Raw genomic sequence first — 22,401 nt, 5'->3', positions numbered from 1 at the left:
TATTCGTCTTTGTTGTCTTGCTTGTCATTGCTCAAACACCATTACGATGCACAAACTTGTTGAGTATGTAAATAACATGATACCGATCCATTGAGGAACGTGTGTAAGCTAGATTTAGTAAATAGATGGGTCACCATTTGCATGTACAGCTGCTTGTTTCTGGGTCGGTGAAACCTACCCAAGATTCAAGGGCAAATCCCTTTAAAATATACAGACCATATTTGTCTGGACAACACATATGATAATGCACGGCGTCTTCTCGTGTTCCGAGCTTTAAGTTACCAGGCTCCTCCACCCTTAAAGGCCACCCTGGGATCTCGGGCACCGGTACCAATGTTTGCCTGTTTACTTACCGTAAAATGACCCAAACCTGACAGGTAGATTGACGAACGCGTCGCTTTCAGAATATCCCGGCTGCTCGTCTCGACCTGCAGGAGACAGGGCAGGTGCTTTTGGTCAGTTTTGCATTTTGTAATTAAATGGTGTCGGAGGTTTAGAAAGATGGTGGAAGTTCTAGAGGCGGGGGACTATGTCTCCATTGCAGTCTACTTTGTCTTGGTGCTTTCCGTTGGATTATGGGTAAGTGTTGAGTTATTTTGTACCAGTTTAATAATATGTATTAGTTATTTATTTAAAATGCATTTTCATCATATTCATGACTTTTTAATCGGGTTTTTCTCTATGATCAACGATTGTCAACGATTAATAGTTTTAATACGCATTAATCTTTGAAGCGATTTGATATGAGTAGTTTAAGTCAGCACAAACATTGTTCAAACCTTTGATTTGGGGGAAATTGTAAACTTGGGTTAAATTATTCTATACCAAAATACAAATGGATCTTTATATTTTGAAAAAAGAGACCTTCCAAAGTTTTGAAGATCTAGATCTGTTGAACACCATGTTGAACGAATTGCCCTTTCATGATCTCAGTCATGAACGTTGACATTTGACGAATTGAAACACGCCGTACAAATTTGAACAAAGATAATCCAAATTCCACCCAAGTCGTTTGATGTGGTGTGGTCCCTGTAGTATAGATAATATGGGCGCGTTAATCTCCACAACGCCCCTCCCCGCATGGTGTACACATCGGTCAAGACTGGCAGGCATATATCATCGCTGTACGTGACTGTACAAAGCCAACTGGACGATGCACTAGATCTGTCGGTACACTAGTCGGTCATGTCAGTGTGAGTGAGCGGAGACAATAGATTTATAGATATATGTGGTAGTCTATCATATATCCCGTTTATCTTAACATGCGGTGGGGTAGTCTAGTTGTTAAAGCGGACGCCCGTCACGCTTTAACAAGTTCTGTTTAACGAGTTCAATTCCCCTCATTGGTACAATTTGATGTCACCCGCTGTGATACTGCAGGGATATTACTAAAATATCATTTACTTACACTTTACATTGTATAGGGGCACTGGTAACCCAGGCGTCTAAGGCGCAGCAATTCGCTGCGCAGAGTTGTGTCCCTTGGTCACGCCAGAAACTTATAATCGTTGGTTCGAATACAGAATCGCCCCCATGTTTCTAGGTTTGTCAGCACCATACCCGTGCTCGTGGGTTTCACCAAAGCGGTAATTGTCCGAGAACTGCATCACTTCGGGCTATGCTACCACATCAAGCTGACACGCCGTTGAAGGCGGCGTTAAACTAACTTACTCACTCACTATACTGTCGAGCAAAGAAAAGTATACACCCATGTTTGTAAGGTGACTAAAATGAGACAAACAAGAAATATCGATCCGTTGTTTGTATATGTAAGGTATTTGATACGGGTATCATAGGACCTTAAGTTTGCAGGGTTTCGGCGACTATTTCATCCTAGGAACGTTTAGCTGACGTTAGTATTTTTTGTATCAAATCCAATTTTCAAGTTTAAACTTATTTTCCCCCGGCAATTTATTAAGAACTTCTGAACGTTCATAGAGTGAGAGCTAAACTGTATGAACGTCGGAGCTTATAGCACTGACAGCACATGATGGAATTGTTTGATTAATGAGTGGATTTTAGGAAGATGTGACATGTCTCAGTATCATAGTTGTAAATGTTTAATTGGAACTTTCATTCACATAAACACAATGGCTGCGTAACAATGTTTTTTTCAATATGCACATAGCAGTGGTTCATAAGTGTATGTTCTTGAGTGTGTCCTTCAAATTGTTAAGATTTAATCTGTAACGGCTTGACATGAAAATGGATGTAGCCAACATAACGAGAGTGAATACCAAACTAAGATCTTCCCTTTTCTTTTTCAGTCCACTTTCCGACCAAACAGAGACAGTACAGCCGGGTATTTCCTGGCTGGAAAGGAGATGCATTGGTTTCCGGTAAGTCACGTGACATAGACCATCCAATCACCTGTATACTACACGTGATAGTCACGTGGTCATTCCGTTCAAACGTCAGTGACAGAAGTATAGATAGAGTACAATTACACCAGAATGACCGCCATACACACCAGTCTGCATATTAATCATTAATACAAGTGTGTTTCTTTCTAGTCTCTTTAAAATCAGATCTCTCACTCGATACCTCCCTGCGAAACGTTGGTGGGCAACTTGGCCTATATTATATTCCATTCGGAAGTGACCCTTTATGTTCGTTTCCGAGATACCGAAATGAGATATGCTGCTCTAAATCGACGCAGATGACGTAAATATAAACTTATATATGAACAAGATAATTTCATTAACATCAAATCATTAACTCCGATATGCGATCTCTCTCCGAGGGCGAATAACAGCATCACAAGTGGTATCATTAGGTACGGAGCATACAAAGGCCCGGTATCATCAGCTGTCCGTGGAGATGTGTAAGCTAACACTTAGCAGGTTATTGTCGTGAAGATGTCCGCCACAAAAGTCCGGGCTGTCCATGTGGACGCGCCAAGGCCATACGATCTGGGAAGACACTTGACAGTGTTTGTATTCCTGACATCGTTCAAGTGTCTTAGTCACGTTGTACATATCTCACGTGTTCATTTCCAGGGAGATATTGACGTCGATTGAATAACAGAAGACATTTGAGTCATACATGTCAACACAATATAGGATTCGCCCCGATTCTGTTCCTTGGCCTTGCAACACTATACCTTTACTTGTGGGTTTCAACGAGGGCGCCACCTCGGAGGGACTCCGACATCAACCAGACATGCTGTGAGTGAGTGAGTGGGTGAGTGAGTGAAAGAGTGATTGAGTGAGTGAGTAAGTAAGTGAGTGAGTGGATGGTTGAGTGAGTGGTTGAGTGAGTGGTTGAGTGAGTGGGTGAGTGGTTGAGTGAGTAAGTGGGTGAGTGGATGGTTGAGTGAGTGAGTGGTTGAGTGGTGAGTGAGTGAGTGCGTGAGTGAGTGAGTGAGTGAGCGAGATGAACTCCGCTTCAAACAGTATTTAAGATACTTGACAGCGTGTTCGTTTGATGTGACAGGACAGCCTGCAGATTATCAGGTATTAGTCTTCACCACTTGAAATCCTCGCGCACAATTACAGTGTTGATAAATCTAGAAACATCATACATTCTTTACAGGAAACCATTGTCATATAATAGCAGAGCCTAATGTAAAAACCCTCTTCCCCTAAGCAGCATGGGTTGTATACTCCTCAAGGAGATGAGAATATTAACTGGAATGCGAACGGATCCACTGGTCGGGGAACAGTTCAAAAACCCGCTCTTGAGCAGATACTAGTACCTGGATACCTGCGGAATAATGATGATGATGATGATAATAATAATAATAATAACTCTTTTTCAAGTTCTCAATCTTAATTGATTTGTGTAGTTACTTCGTCATAAATGAATAAGAACTCTATGCCTGTAACCCAAGACATGACGTTTTCCTTCTGATTGAATTGCGGCATCGGAAAGCCATGTTTAGAAGTACAAACAAAACAACAGCGAAGGCCACACGGTTTCATGCATACACTATACAGATGTTAAACTCATGACGAAAGTGAGCGTTTCATCAATTAGAATAAAAAAAAACTGAAAAAAAACAATGCGATGTGTCTCTGCAGAAGTCAGAATATAGGTTTATTACACGACATCATACTACATGTACCGACACTCTCCGCATTTCAGCTTTGTAGCGTGGAAATACGCAGTTCATCTTCCCGAGGCAAGAGAGTTAACTGACTTTAAAAGTCCAGTTTCCACGTGGAAACTGCACTTTTATAGTAAGTTAACTCACTTGCCTCGGGAAGATGTACGCAGTTATACATGTAGTATATTGCCAAGGTAGTTCGTTCCGAGATCAGACAGTTCGGCTGATTTAAGTACACAGAATGCAGTCTTCATCTTACAAACATTTAGTGATCTCTGTGGTAACACGCATGGGCTCAAGGTGATGTCTTGGCATGCGTTTAGACCTTGAGGTAATAACAATGTCTTCTGTTTATCAATTCGTCCCCCGTGACCTTTGAGGGCCTATTCTACATACATACATACATACATGTACATACATACATACATACATACATACATACATGCCCACGACTAATGACGTGGCTTTCATAATGGCATGCGCCGTTTAAATAAATATGGAAGTGGGTTAATCTGTCTACTCCGATGATGTTGTCGGACGTTGAGAAGCTGTTATTGACATGGCTAGGAAGGACGGTGGGGAGTTATGTCCCTTAGCCATCAGGATCTGCTGATCCTAAAAACCCAACCACATTCTAGAAATGTGACTTTTTTTTCTACACTCTGAAGATGTATGTGTGGGTGTGTGACTTGTGTTTGACGCCTCAGTTAGCAATATATCGCGGTCTGGAGACATCAAGAATCGACATCACAAATTTGTACCTATTTGCTCTTTATGCGCTTTGCTACCCTTTGCTCGCAAGATGAATGTGAGTGTTTTGCAGAGTTGCCTGCCTTAACTGTGTCAGGATCAGCTGTTCGTGGGACGGAATCTTAAATTGACCCGGCTGGTGACCACTAGTCAGACACTATGTCACTGGTCAGACAGCACCTTCACTGTGTCAGGATCAGCTGTTCGTGGGATGGAATCTTAAATTGACCCGGCTTGTGACCACTAGTCAGACACTATGTCACTGGTCAGACAGCACCTTCACTGTGTCAGGATCAGCTGTTCGTGGGATGGAATCTTAAATTGACCCGGCTTGTGACCACTAGTCAGACGCTATGTCATTGGTCAGACAGCACCATGCTTTACAAACAAACTGTCCACATTTACGACCTGCGTTAATGATCTGACATACGATGACATGACCACCCGATCCCGTTAGTCGCCTCTTACGACAAGCATAGTCGCCTCTTACGGCAAGCATGGGTTACTGAACCCGGATCTCCACGGGTCGACGCGCTGTGTAAGCTGACATGCACACGTTTTAACAAATCAGGAAATGTATGTTGGTGTAAGCCAAGCAAGCAGTACAACACCAGCTCCAGCATGGTCTTAACAGTTCTCCACTTAGTTACGTCCCTTAGTAGGGCCCGAATCCAAAGATCCACCATCCTATGTTCATCCACCATGCTCGTGGATTTCATCAAAGAGTCAGATCAAACGTATGCCGTCCATCACTTCGGGCTTCCCCCACATCAAGCTGGCACGCCGTGATTCAACAAAAATACTGTTAAAAGCGGCGTTAAAACCATCTCACTCACTAACACGCCCTTTTACAAATATCTCCGACAAACATATACACGATATATATATATATTTGGTAAGGTGCTTATCATACAAATGTAGTTTTTGTGTAGGTTATTCTTACTAAAACAATCATGGCATTTGTTTGTTGTGTCTACACTTGTCTGATTTTCTTCAGGTGGGAGCGTCCATCTATGCCAGCAACGTTGGCGCCCCCATGTTCATCGGTCTGGCCGGAACGGCGGCGGCAGGCGGCTTTGCATGTGCGATATACGAGTGGCATGTAGGTATTGCAGCTCCACACAGGGTCCATGTGTATAAATGAAAGCATGTAGCTCCTTACAGGGTGCATGTGTATAAGTGATTGTATGTAGCTCCACACAGGGTGCATGTGTATAAGTGATTGTATGTAGCTCCACACAGGGCCCATGTGTATAAGTGATTGTATGTAGCTCCACACAAGGTCCATGTGTATAAGTGATTGTATGTAGCTCCACACAGGGTGCATGTGTATAAGTGATTGTATGTAGCTCCACACAGGGCCCATGTGTATAAGTGATTGTATGTAGCTCCACACAGGGTGCATGTGTATAAGTGATTGTATGTAGCTCCACATAGGGCCCATGTGTATAAGTGATTGTATGTAGCTCCACACAGGGTGTATGTGTATAAGTGATTGTATGTAGCTCCACACAGGGTCCATGTGTATAAGTGATTGTAGCTCCACACAGGGCCCATGTGTATAAGTGATTGTAGCTCCACACAGGGTGCACGTTTATAAGTGATTGTAGCTCCACACAGGGCCCATGTGTATAAGTGATTGTATGCAGCTCCACACAGGGTGCATGTGTATAAGTGATTGTATGTAGCTCCACACAGGGTCCATGTGTATAAGTGATTGTAGCTCCACACAGGGCCCATGTGTATAAGTGATTGTAGCTCCACACAGGGTGCATGTTTATAAGTGATTGTAGCTCCACACAGGGCCCATGTGTATAAGTGATTGTATGTAGCTCCACACAGGGCCCATGTGTATAAGTGATTGTATGTAGCTCCACACAGGGCCCATGTGTATAAGTGATTGTAGCTCCACACAGGGTCCATGTGTATAAGTGATTATCTGTAGCTCCAAACAGGGTCCATGTGTATAAGTGATTGTATGTAGCTCCACACAGGGCTCATGTGTAAAATAAATTGTCTGTAGCTAAAACAAGGTTCGTGGGTATATCATGTGTAACTACACATAGGGATATGTGTAAGATAGATTATCATGAATTAATGTCGGTGTCATGGGCTTGATTTTTATTGAAATGTAGTTTTTTTAGACAAAGTAACAAATAAGGTTACTTATATTAAACGTTTTATGGCTTCCTTCCACTTTTGCACCGTTTTTTTACACTGTTTACGGCTAATGGGCATGCTATAAATCATGCAGCTTCAAGCCGTTTATAATGTATGTCAATAAGTTTTTTCCGATACTTTGTATTATTTCTGCTTGTTGTGTCTGTCAGGCCATCTACCTGTTGATTGCTCTCGGTTGGATCTTCGTTCCTGTCTACGTCGCCAGCGGGGTAAGCAACACCACCACCATCACTCTATCACCTGCTTTAGCATTCTGAATGCTCATGCCGGACCCTCTGTCCCATTCGTAACCAACTCGTGTTATTTCGGGGCAGGTTACGGAAAGGGGCGAGTGGTGACGATTGCCTCTGTCCGCCGGCTGAGAGTCCGACTACGACAGCTGTTGTAAGTGGATGAGTGGGGATTTACGCGGCTTTAGCAATATTTCAGCAATATCGCGGCGGGGGACACTAGAAATGTGTTTCACACATTCCACCCATATGAGGAATCGAACCCAGGCCTTCATGACGAACACAAGCGTCAACCACTAGGCTACCACACCGTTCCTATAGCCGTTGTAAGTGGAACATTGGGTTGCCCGGGATTAAGGTATTCTTTTAAAAACAACATTGTGTCAAAAACAATATATATATATATATATTGTTTATTCACAAAAAAGTGTTAGGCCGTAGGCCTATTACACAGAAGTATTTACAGAGAGAGGGAGAAAAAAGAATTACCACTAGTTTACATATACATCCATATCCATACACATTCATACACATGCATATACACAAATAAATATTTAGACTGTATGTAATGAACGAAGTCGAAAAGCTTTGTAAACGTAGACTGCTAGATTTCGTATGATTATAGAGTTAGTGGATGACATAAGAGCATTAAATTTATTTTTAGAAGGGGTTGTAAAATATTTAGGAGGAATGTATTCAGCTCTTAAATTATTATAAGCATTGCATACAAGCACAAAATGATATTCGTCCTCAATAAAATTCTGGTTACACATCAAACACAGTCTCTGTTCTCTAATTTCCTTAATATATCGACCGGTCTCAATTCGCAGCCGATGGGAGGAGCATCTCAACTGAGCAAGAGCAGCTCTGAATTTTGAAACATTTACTACCTTGATATAGCTTTCTAAGCCAAATGAAATTTTGTAAAGAGAGTAACTCTTGGATTTAGTGCTAGATGAAACAGCTGCATGCCAATCTTGCTCAGACGAGGCTTTTAAACGGTTTACAAATTCCAAGATAAAGCTTCTACTATTATTACTAAATTGCATCTCCCATATGTAGCCAAAACCAAACGAACAGAGAATGTGTTTGATTTTAGAGACCCAGTTGATCTTACCATTATTAACATCAAGTAATAATAATCTATAACATTTCTTAACTAATCTATTTTCAGGCAAATGTAAAATTCTGTACCAATAAGTAACTACACGCTCATAAGCACATATGTACATAGGGTACCTTCCGCATTCCCCCCGAACCACATGATTTGATGAAGATTGTTTAACCCCAAGAAAGCGTTTACATGCTAGTATCTGGATTTGCTCTAATTCTTTGTAGGTATCTACACCCCAAATCTCGGCACCGTATAAAAGAATTGGAGATATTTTAGAATCAAAAATTTTGAAAAACAAGTCATAAGGAAGAGGTTGAAGCATTTTTAGAGATTTAATGACACCAAATAGGACCTTTTTAGCTTGTAAAGCAGCACTATTAACATGCAAAGACCAGGAGAGAGTTTTTGAAAGAATGGTACCGAGATATTTATAAGAACTTACACACTGAAGTTTTTGACCTTTGAAATACCACATTTCATATTTTGATAAAATACCCCCGTTTTTAAATACCACTACCTTAGTTTTATCCAAGTTGACTGTTAGATGATAGTTACTACAAAAACTTTCCAGAGCTTTTATGCGTTTTTGAAGGCCATACACAGTATCAGCAATAAGTGCAACATCATCAGCAAACAACAATAGAAAAATCTGTACAGTGTCAGGGTGTAGCTGTACACCTGGAGTGCATGTTGATTCTATATACAAAGCTAAGTCGTTTATAAAAATAGAAAATAAGAATGGGCTCATTACGCAGCCTTGCCGAAGTCCTAGAGGGCAATCAAAACATTCTGTAAAACAATTTCTGATCTTAACACAGCTTTTAACACAGGAATAGATGGATTCTAATGCAATTAACATTTTTGGGGACACACCTCTGGATTTAAGAACTAGCCAAAGTTTAGATCTATTTACAAAATCGAAAGCCTTTTTAAAGTCAACAAAAAGAACATATAATTTACCACGCTTCTTAGACAGATAATGCTGGATTACAGACTGCAGAATAAATATATTATCAATAGTACTATAACCTTTCCTAAAACCAGCTTGAGAGTCACAAATTTTTTCATACGCATCAGACCAGAACGTAAGTCTTGAATTAAGTACAGATACATAAAGTTTACAAAAAGTGCTGAGCAAGGAGATACCACGGTAGTTATTGGGGTTTGAGTAATCGCCCTTCTTATGCAGAGGTATAATAACACCAGTACACCACGACTCGGGAAACGAACCATTTTCAAATAAAATGTTAAACAAGGTTGTTAGGTATGGTACTATTAAATCACTTGATGCTTTGAAAAATTCAGAAATAAGAGAATCATATCCTGGCGACTTGCAGTTTTTTAATTGATTGATAGCTTGCAACACCTCGTCTTCAGTTATACGGCTGTCAAGGATAGAACATGTGACATCATCAAAAGGATAATCTACACCATCTTTCGTAATATCACAAGAGAAATCGGTATGCATATCTTGGAATAAATTTTTAAAATGCGAAAACCAGTCACTAATGGGGATAGACGATTCCCTTTTTTCAACACCAGTGTATTTTCTTAACATTTCCCAGAATGTTTTGCAATTATTGATATTGGATGAAAGTCTGTCACGAATCACATCATTAAAAGCTCTTTTCTTACACCTTACGATATCCATATATGTTTTACGCTGCAGTGAATAGGCTTGTAACGAAACATTATCCTTTTTCCTATTAAAAACATCTAGTAGTCGGAAGGCTTCTCTTCTGTGATAACCACATTCTTTATCAAACCACGGCTTGTCGCGTCCATGACGCTGAACAATCATACGCTTTGTAAAATCTGCTGCCTTCAACAAAGCTTCCGTAAATTTACTAATTACTAATATATATATATATATATATATATATATATATATATATATATATATATATACTTAGCAAAATGTTGATTTTGAAATGACTTCGAAATGTCTGCAATCTCATTAAGATCATATCTAAGAGCTTTGTTGTGCGGTAGCAAAACTAAGAATTGAGTTTAATGCAATTGAAACGGCAGAATCTATCATTTGTGAAATTATATGCACTGATCATAATATTTATTATCGGAACTCCAGTAAATACTCGATAACCGACCTCGTTAATCCAGAATCCTTGCTTTCGGACTATTGCTGTCGGTAACTACTAGTAAACCCATGTCAAAACGTACCGTGATTCGTTGTTCCGGAAATTGGTTAATCATGGAGATTTCATTGCATGGAAGAACGACGGTGGGATTAACGGACTTTCACTGGGGTGTTTGTTTGACATCAACTTTAAAAGGTTTAGAATAAGTTTAGCACAATTTAGATGCAGCTCTCAGAGGACTTAGGATCGAGGTAGGAAGGCATAGAAACATAGCCAGATAAATGAGAATATGTGAGCAATGTGGTTTAAATGTGATTAAAGATGAGTTTCATTTTCTTTTAGTCTGTCCAAAGTACGACCACCATAGAAGAAAATATATTGATCTGCCTTGTTATGTACATCCCACTCTACAAAACTTTATAACGATCATGTCAACAACTGATAAAGATACTTAGAATATGACCTTTTAAACGGATCTGTAACCACTCCCGAAAACAGAATTGTACTATGGGCCTGAGGCCTTTCAGTATGGAATAAAACTTATCCTAACACTGGGGTGCCAGAAACCTATGATCGGGGGCTCGAATACAGGTTCGACCTGAGATTGTTTCCAGGTTTGTCAGGACCATACCCGTGCTCGTGGGCTTCACCAAAGTGGTAAACGTCTGAGACCTGCATCAGTTTGGGCTTTCCTCCCATGTCAAGCTGACATGCCGTGATATAACTGAAATACTGTTCAAAGCGGCTTTAATGAAACTCACCCACCCACTGGTGATTTTCTCAATGCGTGTTCGATAACTGTGTTAATAATAGTGTTTTCTGTTGTACAGGCGTTCACGATGCCGGAGTACCTGAAGAAGAGGTTTGGGGGGAGGAGACTGAGAGTGTACCTGTCTGGCTTGGCCCTCATCTTGTACATCCTCACCAGAATAACGGTAAATCCACGACACATGTACCCATAAAGTTTTGGGTTATAATTTATCTTCAGCATTCCATGCCTGTCGTAAGCGGCGACTATGCTTGTCGTAAGAGACGACGGACGGGATCGGGTTGTCAGGCTCGCTGACTTTGTTGATGCTGGATTGCCTGTTCCAGACTCGACCGCTGTCATATAGCTGGCGTTAAACAAACTAACAAACAAAACTTCGCGTCTACCCTGTGGCGATTCCCGGTCAATACTTCATGCTTGTCGAAGTGGGACTTTGATTTTGATTGTTTTTTTGTTGTTTAACGCCGCACTCAGCAATATTCCAGCTGTATGACGGCGGTCTCTATATAATCCAGTCTATAGCAGACAATTCAGTGATTGATTTCATGAGTATCGACAGACGCATAGGGATACGATGACATGCATCAACCAGGTCAGCGAGCCTGATCATCCGGTTATGTAGCTGAAATGATTGCGGCGTTAACCAATATTCATTCTCTCATTTATGACACATTTATTCCGTGTAGTACAGCGAGCGACCTAGCAATCCAAGAAAATAAACCGAGATCATTACCATTAATGCATGTCCAGCTTACCAGTTACAGTGAAACCTCTTTAGTCAGGAGCCTGTAAATCACGAAACCTCAACTATTGGACAGTTACTGCTTGGGACACTCCATATATAAATTACTCCGAAACAATGTTTCGTTATTCCGGATAAATGTTATTCCTGTTGATTTCAGTGATAACATTACAAAACAGGACTTCACTGTATACTAAATGGCTATCTAGAGCTCTTACTAGGGAGTGCATATAATAAAAGTATAAATTGTTTTAATTGATAACACTGTGATGTATATCTTGTCACAGGCTGAGGTGTACTCGGGCGCCATCTTCATCCAACAGCTGCTGGGGCTGAATCTATATGTGTGTGTCGTCGTCATCCTCGGCGTCACTGCCATCTACACCGTAGCTGGTAGGTTGCCACTGTAGGCGGGAATCGTCGCCTTCCTTGCCGTAAAGTCTTCTTCGAAATAGCCTTCCTTGTATTTACATAAACAACACTTTTCGATCAATTTCGATCATTTTTCGATCTTTTTTTTGAAGTTTTTCAACATCGTTATTTTCAGGCGGCCTTGCTGCAGTGATCTACACGGACACCCTTCAGACCATCATCCTCCTCATCGCGTCCTTCATCCTCATGATCATCAGTGAGTCAACAACACTCTTCCCGACCTTGACCTTCATATAGTTTTAGTTTCGTATATTATTAATTGCTTCGCATCGCAACATTGCAACTTCGCTAAAAAGGATACGAAAATAACAAACATTTACGCAAATTTGATCCCCGTAAATATATCTTTAAATTATCAACCCTTCAAGGTATTTATTTCAGGTAGAGATTTAACTTCCAGTTGAGATAAAAATACATTCAGAATCTTCTTTCAACGTAAATATTCTGGGTTGGGACGGTCCCCAGCAATCTATGCCGGCCCAAAGAGGTAACTAAATGAATCGGGTGGTCAACATGGCTGATTGCGTGTCATCGTACTCCACGGCGTGGATCGTTGCTCATAATATCAATCCCTGGATTGACAGGGCCCGACTTGAATATTTACAGTCTAATAAAGCTAGAATATTGCTGAGTGTGGCGATAAACAACAAATAAACAAACAAACAGACATATAAGTACAGCGCACAATGCTCTCCAGGTTTCATGGAGGTCGGTGGCTGGGAACAAATGATGCGGAAGTACGTCACGGCCGCTACCAACTACACTCTGGCGGACCCAGAGAAGTACCAGTGTGGGATGCCGAGGAAAGACTTCTTCCACATCTTTAGGGACCCAGTAGAAGGAGACCTTCCCTGGACGGGCACCGTGTTCGGGCTTACCACCCTCGGGCTGTGGGTGTGGTGCACTGATCAGGTGGGTGTGGCGGGGTAAGAAAAAGGTGTGGCATTCAGTTAGGGAATACAAGGAGAAAGTTTTCTTTGGACAACATCATGCAGGTGTGATATAGAGACATGGCCTATATCATCCTCTATATCATTGGCCATCCTCTATATGATTGGCTAATGAAATTTTGCGGCGCCTTAGACGACTGGGCCATCCGTGCCCCCTTGAGAGATGAAGATTGATGAATTGAGGCGTGAAGCGGCAATAGATAACTGAGTAATACGTTTCCAAAATTAAGCAGACATTTGAATTTGATTATTCGTATTTGACACACTGTATACCTTCTGCCCCCAGATCATGGTACAAAGATGTCTCTCCGCCAAAAACTTGAGTCATGCCAAAGGTGGTTCCGTGTTCGCAGCCATTCTGAAGATCTTCAACTTCTTCCTGTGGATTGTCCCCGGCATGATCAGCCGAATCCTCTTTCCCGGTGAGTTGTGCCCCCCCCCTCACACCTGTGAGTTGTGTCTCCCGAATACCCCCATCCCCTGGTGAGTTGCGTCTCATATATACCCTTCTACCCTGGTGAGTCGTGTCTCATATATACCCTTCTACCCTGGTGAGTTGTGTCTCATATATACCCCTCTACCCTGGTGAGTTGTGTCTCATATATACCCCTCTACCCTTGTGAGTTGTGTCTCATATATACCCCTCTACCCTGGCGAGTTGTGTCTCATATATACCCCTCTACCCTGGTGAGTCGTTTCTCACATATACCCCTCTACCCTGGTGAGTCGTTTCTCACATATACCCCTCTACCCTGGTGAGTTGTTTCTCATATATACTCCTCTACCCGGTGTGTAGCCTAACATAACGCCCGGCCACTATGGGTTCTACCCCAGTTAGTTGAGGGAGACACGTGGAATTATTGGACATGGCTGCAATATTGCTGCATCTGAAAATGTTCTATATTGAACAGGCATTACACATATATGTACAATCACGGACCAACACCACTCCGACCCTGACAACATATGCGTGCTGGCGTCCGTGTACATGTTCAACATTTCCTCGTAGATGATGTTGCTTGCGCCGACCCCGACCACTGCGAGCGAGTCTGTCAGAACCGAGCCGGCTGCACCAACATCGCCTACCCACTTCTGGTCCTCCGAAAAATGCCCGTAGGTAGGTGCACTTATTTTATTTCTCCAAGTCTGGGGAAAATACATATTTATATAAAGTATCTGCAATATGTTCCAGCTTGCCATTTATGTTGTTTTGTATCTTTGATGGGTTATTCAAATTTTGAACGGTGCTGCAGTAGAGTTGACGCCTGTCTCTGTCACATACAGAACAGAACCCATTTCCAAGCTTTGCCACTGAAAAGTATGGAATCACAGAAGGGACATTGTCGCCCTTACAAAGACAAGCAAAAATTGTCAAAATTAACTAAAGCGCGACAACGCGACATTTCGGTCAATTGTCGCATTGTGGCGTTGTCGCGCTTTGATTAATTTCGACACTTTTTGCTTGTATTTGTTAGGGCGACAATGTCCCTTCTATGATTCCATAGATACGCTATTAACATGAGGACAGGTTACAAGTATGGATGATGAAGATGTTTATAGTTCTTTTCGGGACATATTTGGTATACCGATATTTACCTATGATCTGACCCAGATTGGTTGGTGCTCACGCTATCAACCACTGATGTATCTGTGCATGTCATATCACTCTGAGTTAGTCACAGAAATAACAGACAGACAGTTTTATTCAGATTAAGGCAACTGATTTTCTCTGCCACGCGTGTTAACAGGTCTGAAGGGGGTGATGCTAGCCGCCCTCCTCGCCGCCCTCATGAGCTCCCTCACCTCCATCTTCAACAGCGCCAGCAGCATGTTCACCATGGACATCTGGAAGAGGTTCAGGACGAAGGCGTCCCAGTCGGAGCTGATGATCGTGGGGCGAGTGTGTGTCCTGGTGTTGATCGGCATCAGCATCCTGTGGCTCCCCATCCTTCAAGCGGCGCAGAGTGGTCAACTGTGGAGCTACCTCCAGGCCGTGTCATCCTACACCGCCCCGCCCTGGACCTGCATCTTCCTCCTCGCACTCTTCTGGAACAGGACCACCGAGCCGGTGAGTGAGTGAGTGAGTGAGTGAGTGAGTGGGGGTGAGTGAGTTGGTGAGTGAGTGAGTTGGTGAGTGAGTGGGTGGGTGAGTGAGTGAGTGAGTGAGTGGGTGGGTGGGGGTGAGTGAGTGAGTGAGTGAGTGAGTGAGTGAGTGAGTGAGTGAGTGAGTGAGTGGGTGGGTGAGTGAGTGAGTGAGTGAGTGAGTGAGTGAGTGGGGGTGAGTGAGTGAGTGAGTGAGTGGGGGTGAGTGAGTTGGTGAGTGAGTGAGTGAGTGAGTGAGTGGGTGAGTGAGTGAGTTAGTGGGGGTGAGTGAGTGAGTGGGGGTGAGTGAGTGAGTGAGTGAGTGAGTGAGTGGGGGTGAGTGAGTGAGTGGGGGTGAGTGAGTGAGTGAGTGAGTGAGTGAGTTGGTGAGTGAGTGGGTGGGTGAGTGAGTGAGTGAGTGAGTGAGTGAGTGAGTGAGTGAGTTGGTGAGTGAGTGGGTGGGTGAGTGAGTGAGTGAGTGAGTGGGTGGGTGGGGGTGAGTGAGTGAGTGAGTGAGTGAGTGAGTGAGTGAGTGGGTGAGTGAGTGAGTGAGTGAGTGAGTGAGTGAGTGAGTGAGTGAGTGAGTGAGTGAGTGAGTGAGTGAGTGGGGGTGAGTGAGTGAGTGAGTGAGTGGGGGTGAGTGAGTTGGTGAGTGAGTGAGTGAGTGAGTGAGTGGGTGAGTGAGTGAGTTAGGGGGGGGTGAGTGAGTGAGTGGGGGTGAGTGAGTGAGTGAGTGAGTGAGTGGGGGTGAGTGAGTGAGTGAGTGAGTGAGTGAGTTGGTGAGTGAGTGGGTGGGTGAGTGAGTGAGTGAGTGAGTGAGTGAGTGAGTGAGTGAGTGAGTGAGTGAGTGAGTGAGTGAGTGGGTGAGTGAGTGAGTGAGTGAGTGAGTGAGTGAGTGAGTGAGTGGGGGTGAGTGAGTGAGTGAGTGAGTGGGGGTGAGTGAGTTGGTGAGTGAGTGAGTGAGTGAGTGGGTTAGTGAGTGAGTTAGTGGGGGTGAGTGAGTGAGTGGGGGTGAGTGAGTGAGTGGGTGAGTGAGCGAGCGAGCGAACGAGTGAGTGGGGGTGAGTGAGTGAGTGAGTGGGCGGGCGGGCGGGCGGGCGGGCGGGCGGGTGAGTGAGTGAGTGAGTGAGTGAGTGATTGAGTGGGGACGAGTTAGTGAGTGAGTGGCTGGACGGGCGGGTGGGCGAGCGAGCGAGCGAGCGAGTGAGTGAGTGGGAGGGTGGGCGGGCGGGTGAGTAAGTGAGTGAGTGAGTGGGGACGAGTTAGTGAGTGAGTGACTGGCTGGGTGGGTGGGTGGGCGAGCGATTGAGTGAATGAGTGAGTCAGTCAGTCAGTTTTCTCTCTTATTGCCAGACGCATGCATCAAGGAGACAGGACGTTTCTGTAATATCCTGGATCATGTTCTCCAATATTCCTTCTTCCGAGAAAGATTTAAAACATTTTAAGTTGAATAAAACACATGTCAAGTCATATTTAGAAGTCCGATAATAAGTCATAATATTAGAACACGGTTCTAACTAAGTTTTTAGTACGGTCACATAAATATTGACATTTTCTTGTTTAACAAGGTCTTGTTTTAATTACTTGATTAATGAACATCCCTGCAGTGAAAATTCCGGGTAAGAATATAGGTCCCCAGCAGCCCGTGTAGGAGACGACTAAATTGATCTGTGGACTTGATTGGTTGCATGTCATCGTATCCCATTGTTTGGATCGATCGTCATGATGTCAATCACTGGATGTTTTGGTTTAAACTCGATTACTTACATAACGCCGTCACATATCCCTGGAATATTGTGCAACAACAACAACAGCAACAACAACAACAACAGCAGCAACAACAAACAAACAGCCGTGTATTATATTGAAATCGTTTTAGCTGTTATCTTATGAAATATATTCATAACAGCTGTTCGTTTATCGAGGGGGCAGGGGTGGCCCAGTCGTCTAAGGCGCCGCGATTCGCTGAGCAGAGTTGCGTCCCTTGGGCGAGACAGAAACCTATGATTGTGGGTTCGAATCACGGTTTGCCCTGATTATGTTTCAAGGTTTGTCAGCACGATACCCGTGCTCGTGGATTTTACCGAAATGGTAAACGTCTGAGACCTGCATCACTTCGGGCTTTCTTCCCACATTAAGCTGACACGCCGTGATATAACTGAAATACTGTTAAAAGCGGCGTTAAACCCAACTCACTCACTCGTTTATCGAAGGCAGATTAATCAGGTTTAGAGTGAAATATCAAAGGCTGTTATATAGAAATATCACATGAAATAATCTCAGGTATCTATATTTTTATATTTCAAGTCATTATTGCAGCAATACTGACAAGTCACGTGCCTATAGTGCAAGTGGATAGCAGATGTACGGGGGTAGAATAGGTCTTCAGCATTGACTATACTTGTCGTAAGAGGCGACTAACGGGATCGGGTGGTCAGGCTCGCTGACCTGGTTGATGCATGTCATCGTATCCCAATTGCGTGGAACTATGCTCATAATACAAATCACTGGTTTGTCTGGTCCAGACTCGATTATTTACAGCTGGCTGAGTGCGGCTTTAAACACCAAACAATCAAACAATACAAAACAAAGTAGATTTTTAGAAGTCATTTTTCATTGTTTTAGCTCTCGTGTTATCAATTCGTTACTGCATGAATATATTAGCTGCTCAGGACATTACATACTTTTTAACAGACGACATTTATTCATTAAACTTAAAGGTAATATGAAAGTGGTACATAATGGAGTTATTTATCCTGTGTACATCTTGGTAAACTGGGCGTATGAGAACAAAATTGCTTCTGTTATCAGGGTGCGTTCTGGGGTCTTATGATCAGCCTGGTGGCTGGAGTCATCCGAATGGGGATGGATTTCTCCTACCCGGCTCCCTTCTGCGGCAGCGATGATGTAGACAACAGACCGGTAGTGTTATCTAAAATCGGCTTCCTTCACTTCGCCATCATCCTGTCCGGTGTCTCCGTCCTCTCAACCGTCATCATATCTCTCTTGACGAAACCCCGACCCCCAGAGAAGGTAAATATTAAACCCCGATTCCATACCCACCACCCTCCCGACACACACATTTGCCCAAAAGATGATGAAAGAGGTAATACATTGTGACATTCCAACTGTTTCTGTTAAGCCTCAGTCACGCGGATAATGCAACCGCGATGCAACCTCCTGGGGGACAAAATATTTGATAGTCGCAATGAGGTTTCAGGGGTCTCTGAAAGGTTTCACTGAGGTCGCTAAAAGGTTTCAGAGCGGTCGCAAAACCCATTCAGTCGTAACCAGTCATTTGGACATGCGCAAAAGACTGGCTGCGACCGACACCGCCGCTCGGAGGTTTCATTGGTCCCCTAGAGGTCCCCAAGTGATGTTGTTCTAATCGCTGATTGGTTTCCACTGTGCGGCGATAGGTTTCGTCTACACAAGGGTTTTGACTCTTTGCAACCTAGTGGCGACCTATCGGTGGTTGATCACTCGCCGTTAGGTTTGCAACATGTCACCGTCTATAAAATGACCTGTCTGTGCATTACAGTATCATTTTGTCATAAGTACTTAGAGAGTTCACATCAATTATTTCCATTCATCACTATGGTCCGTAAAGGCAGGAAAAGAAAAGAACCAGAAATTGTAGAAGATACAATAGAGGCAACATCAGTGGTGCACAGGTCAGCTACAATGGTGTATTTTCATACCATGATATTTATCTAGGACGATTCAAATAGCATAACGCAAAAAGTAGCCAACCAATCAAGTTGTCACGAGTGAGATCACTAGGGGCACTCTCCTACCCAGAGTTCCATGCGGCCGGCAGCCAGCTAGCATAGTACCTCTGCCACAGGCCAGCGCCATGTGACGATTCGTCACATCTTTCACAGTCCATGCAAGATATTGCATATGCTTTTCATCCGTTTCATGTTTGACAGGTCTACACATTTTCATAAACAAATGTCAAAGAATGTTTACGGTACATTAAGAAAGTATCTTAATACGTGAAAATCTACTTGTTTTTGCGTAGTTATCCTTTGTTTACATTGGCTGTACGGCTCCACGTGCTGTCATCGAAGCCCTATGGAGAGCTAGTGATACGGTCACATTGATGTATAAATATATATTGTCATGCAACTCACTGTCGCAGTTGTAGTAGCATATCTATATAATGTTGCAAAACAATATGTAAATCGCCCCCAAATACTTGCATCCGTTCTACACTGATTTCTGAAAAAGCGCGTTTGTTTACAAACAAGAGAAAAGTCCGGTCACATGATATGCAAATTAGCCTGTGGCAGTGGTGTTATGCTGAGTCACCACTGCGCCGGAGTGTGCACTAGGTGGTGTGGTGACGTCACTTCCGTACCGATAACATGGTGCGAATGGGACAAGGATGTGCATCATATAATGGAAATATCCAACGCAGGATGATCGTCATTATAGGGTGGGATTCAAGAATGAAGATGTGACTTCCTGAATGACCGAATCACGTGTCTGCTTCAGATGAAACTTCATTTCCCAAGAGATACGGAAACACCCCTTTGAACGTTAATTCATTTATACACCTTCTCTGTAGAATCCATTTCATATAGAACTTTGTATTAGTTTTTCTTGGGACACATTAAATATAAGTTAACTGTTGCCTGGTTTAGCTGCGCCGTGTCACGTGGTGGACCCGCCATGACCCGCTGGACGCCGAGGAGTCGGACTCTGAAAATGACTTTGGTCCTGAGGATGGTGATGACGAGCCAGTAACTCCAATACGTGAGTTTTCTCCTTTGTCATTTAATACTTCCTACTCTGTTAGCTCAGTATTCTTTCGGAATAAACAAAAGAAAAATAAATTAATGAAAGAAAGGTCTAAGGAAAATTGATATTTGTTTTGTTAACTCGCTATCACATATCAGATACAGGTATCTAATCTCACGTTGCTGATTCTTACCTTTGGTATGGGCAAAGGTAATGACGACATTCTCGGAGGCCCCGAGGGACCTCGAGTTTACGACTTTTGAAGGTGCTAAGAATTACTGACAGTCACTGGTTGCATTACGTTACACGTGACGACCAACGTGGTTTAGATAGTTAACGTTCGTATCTTTACACGGTACAAGGCCTGGTCCGCTCGGCGTATACTCTCCGTGGGGTAGCACTGTTAAACTGGTAAACTACTAGTACAAGCAAAACGCACACACGGACACACAGAGAGACACGCACACATGGATGCACACACGCTCACACAAACGTACACCCTCGTCGGCATATAAGTACAATAACCTTGAATGTTACTACGCTTCACCACACCTTCATCTAGACCGCCTCCGTGGTCTAGTGGTTGAGCGTCCGCCCGGAGAGCAGTACGCCGCGTCATACCAAAAGACGATAAAGAGGTACTTGGTACTTGTTGTTACCCTGTCCGGCGCTCTGCATTATGGGGCTAAAACAAGGACTGTGTCTGAGTGGGGTATTCATGTTAAACTGCGGCTTGGTATCTCAGTGAGCTAGCACTAAGCAGGCAAACACACACACACGTGCACGCACGTCGCCATATGAGTGCAATAATCTTGGACACGACGTTAAACCTAATTTCACCTCACCTCACCTCACCTCACACCTTCACCTCAATGCTTGCAGCAAAGAACAAGTCGGTGGGCCGGAAGCTGTACAACTGGCTGTGCGGCATCGATGACAAACCAAAGCCAAAGATCACCAAGGAGGAAAGGGATCTCATCAAGAAGAAGATGACGTCAATATCCGAACATCCCCGCGCCCGGAGGGTGGCGAATATCGCCGCTATTGTGTCGGCGGTTGTCACGGCCTTCCTGCTTGGCTTCTTCTACTAGAGCTGTACCGGGACATCTTCTAGTATTTCCGCTCAGGAGTACTTCATCTCGTTTTGATTTGGACAAAGTATCCTCATTCTAACCTGGTATCCGGTATTGGTCAATGGCTTGTTGGGAACATTTGCTCTTCTGATTTGAAGACTGAGATAATTCGTATTGAAAATCAAACGGGCGATAGAATTATAACACAGCTCTGATTTTACTGACCAATCCTAATGCAAAGTTTACCTAGTATCGGACTATTGGTCAAGTGGGTTGTCGGAACATTTGGAATGTTGTTCTTGCTGGTAATTAAACGAACTATAAAAATAAGAAACAGTTCGGTTTGTTGACTACGCTTGAAGATTTGGATCAAAGTAGAACTTTTAAATAATATTCATGACCGATACAGAGATTAAGAATGAAATTGACTCGAAACTGTCATTACACAATGGTAAGTTCCTTTTTTGCAATGATACTTTGGAGCACATTTTGACTATTACACTATATGGTAATATGTCGTTCTATGCACCGTACGTGTGTTTGCATTACAGTTTGTCAAGGTCGTTTTGTGTGCTTTTCAAAACATATTTTTTTGTGAGAGAGCTCATTACAGTTCAGGGCGGAAGGGAAGGGTAGCCCAGTGGACAAAGTGTCCATCACTCGGAAGCCTGGGTTCGATTCCTCAGACAGGTGAAATGTGAGAAGCCCATTTCTGGTGTTCACGCTGGGATGTTGCTAAGAGCGGAACAACACAATACCTGCTGGCTGTTAACACGATGCTCTGGCAATTTCATTTTCTCACTGCAGATACATCATCTGTTATTGGGAGGTGTGTCTTAGTGTACAGCTTGGCGTGTGTTGAGATGCTCTGCTTGTCAGTCCTGTTGTAAAGTGGTTTCTCGGTGACAAATCCAAACCCTCAGTAGATCTAGAAATTCCATTGGGGTTTCCTACCACCAATATATAGATCTGAAAAAGGTCACGCTGTACATTCATTTGGCAGTAACACTGTATGTGCACTGCGACCTTCACGGTCGGTGACCCAAAACTTATAATTCGAAAGCACTATCAACATTTGTACAGTTAATGCAAAACTGAGTATAGTCCAACGTTTAGTTATTCGATTGGTGTTTTAAATAAAATTATTCGATATTATATTATATTATATTATATTATATTATATTA

General features: G+C 43.1%; 1 protein-coding gene across 1 annotated transcript; it reads left to right on the top strand.

The window, feature by feature from the left end:
* Positions 1 to 246: 246 nt before the first annotated feature.
* Positions 247 to 22,401, top strand: LOC139450408 (sodium/glucose cotransporter 4-like). Its single transcript, XM_071232098.1, has 14 exons — positions 247 to 579; positions 2,268 to 2,339; positions 5,796 to 5,900; positions 7,129 to 7,188; positions 11,253 to 11,357; positions 12,221 to 12,326; positions 12,481 to 12,561; positions 13,063 to 13,277; positions 13,602 to 13,737; positions 14,325 to 14,432; positions 15,064 to 15,383; positions 18,209 to 18,430; positions 20,047 to 20,158; positions 21,026 to 22,401. The coding sequence occupies exons 1-14, from the start codon at positions 502 to 504 to the stop codon at positions 21,232 to 21,234; spliced, it is 1,929 nt and encodes a 642-aa protein (XP_071088199.1). The 5' UTR covers positions 247 to 501; the 3' UTR covers positions 21,235 to 22,401.

This window comes from Haliotis cracherodii, unplaced genomic scaffold (assembly GCF_022045235.1).
Source record: "Haliotis cracherodii isolate W230 unplaced genomic scaffold, xgHalCrac1.p SCAF_8, whole genome shotgun sequence".
In the NCBI taxonomy this organism is placed as follows: domain Eukaryota; kingdom Metazoa; phylum Mollusca; class Gastropoda; order Lepetellida; family Haliotidae; genus Haliotis; species Haliotis cracherodii.
The sequence above is the reverse complement of the archived record's forward strand: the minus strand, read 5'-3'. Positions and strand labels throughout refer to the sequence as shown.

Coding starts and splice junctions, on each gene's coding strand:
- LOC139450408 (XM_071232098.1), top strand. CDS start 502: ATGGTGGAAGTTCTAGAGGCGGGGGACTATGTCTCCATTGCAGTCTAC. Junction 7,189..11,252: donor CTGTCTACGTCGCCAGCGGG/GTAAGCAACACC, acceptor TCTGTTGTACAG/GCGTTCACGATGCCGGAGTA. Junction 15,384..18,208: donor GGAACAGGACCACCGAGCCG/GTGAGTGAGTGA, acceptor TTCTGTTATCAG/GGTGCGTTCTGGGGTCTTAT.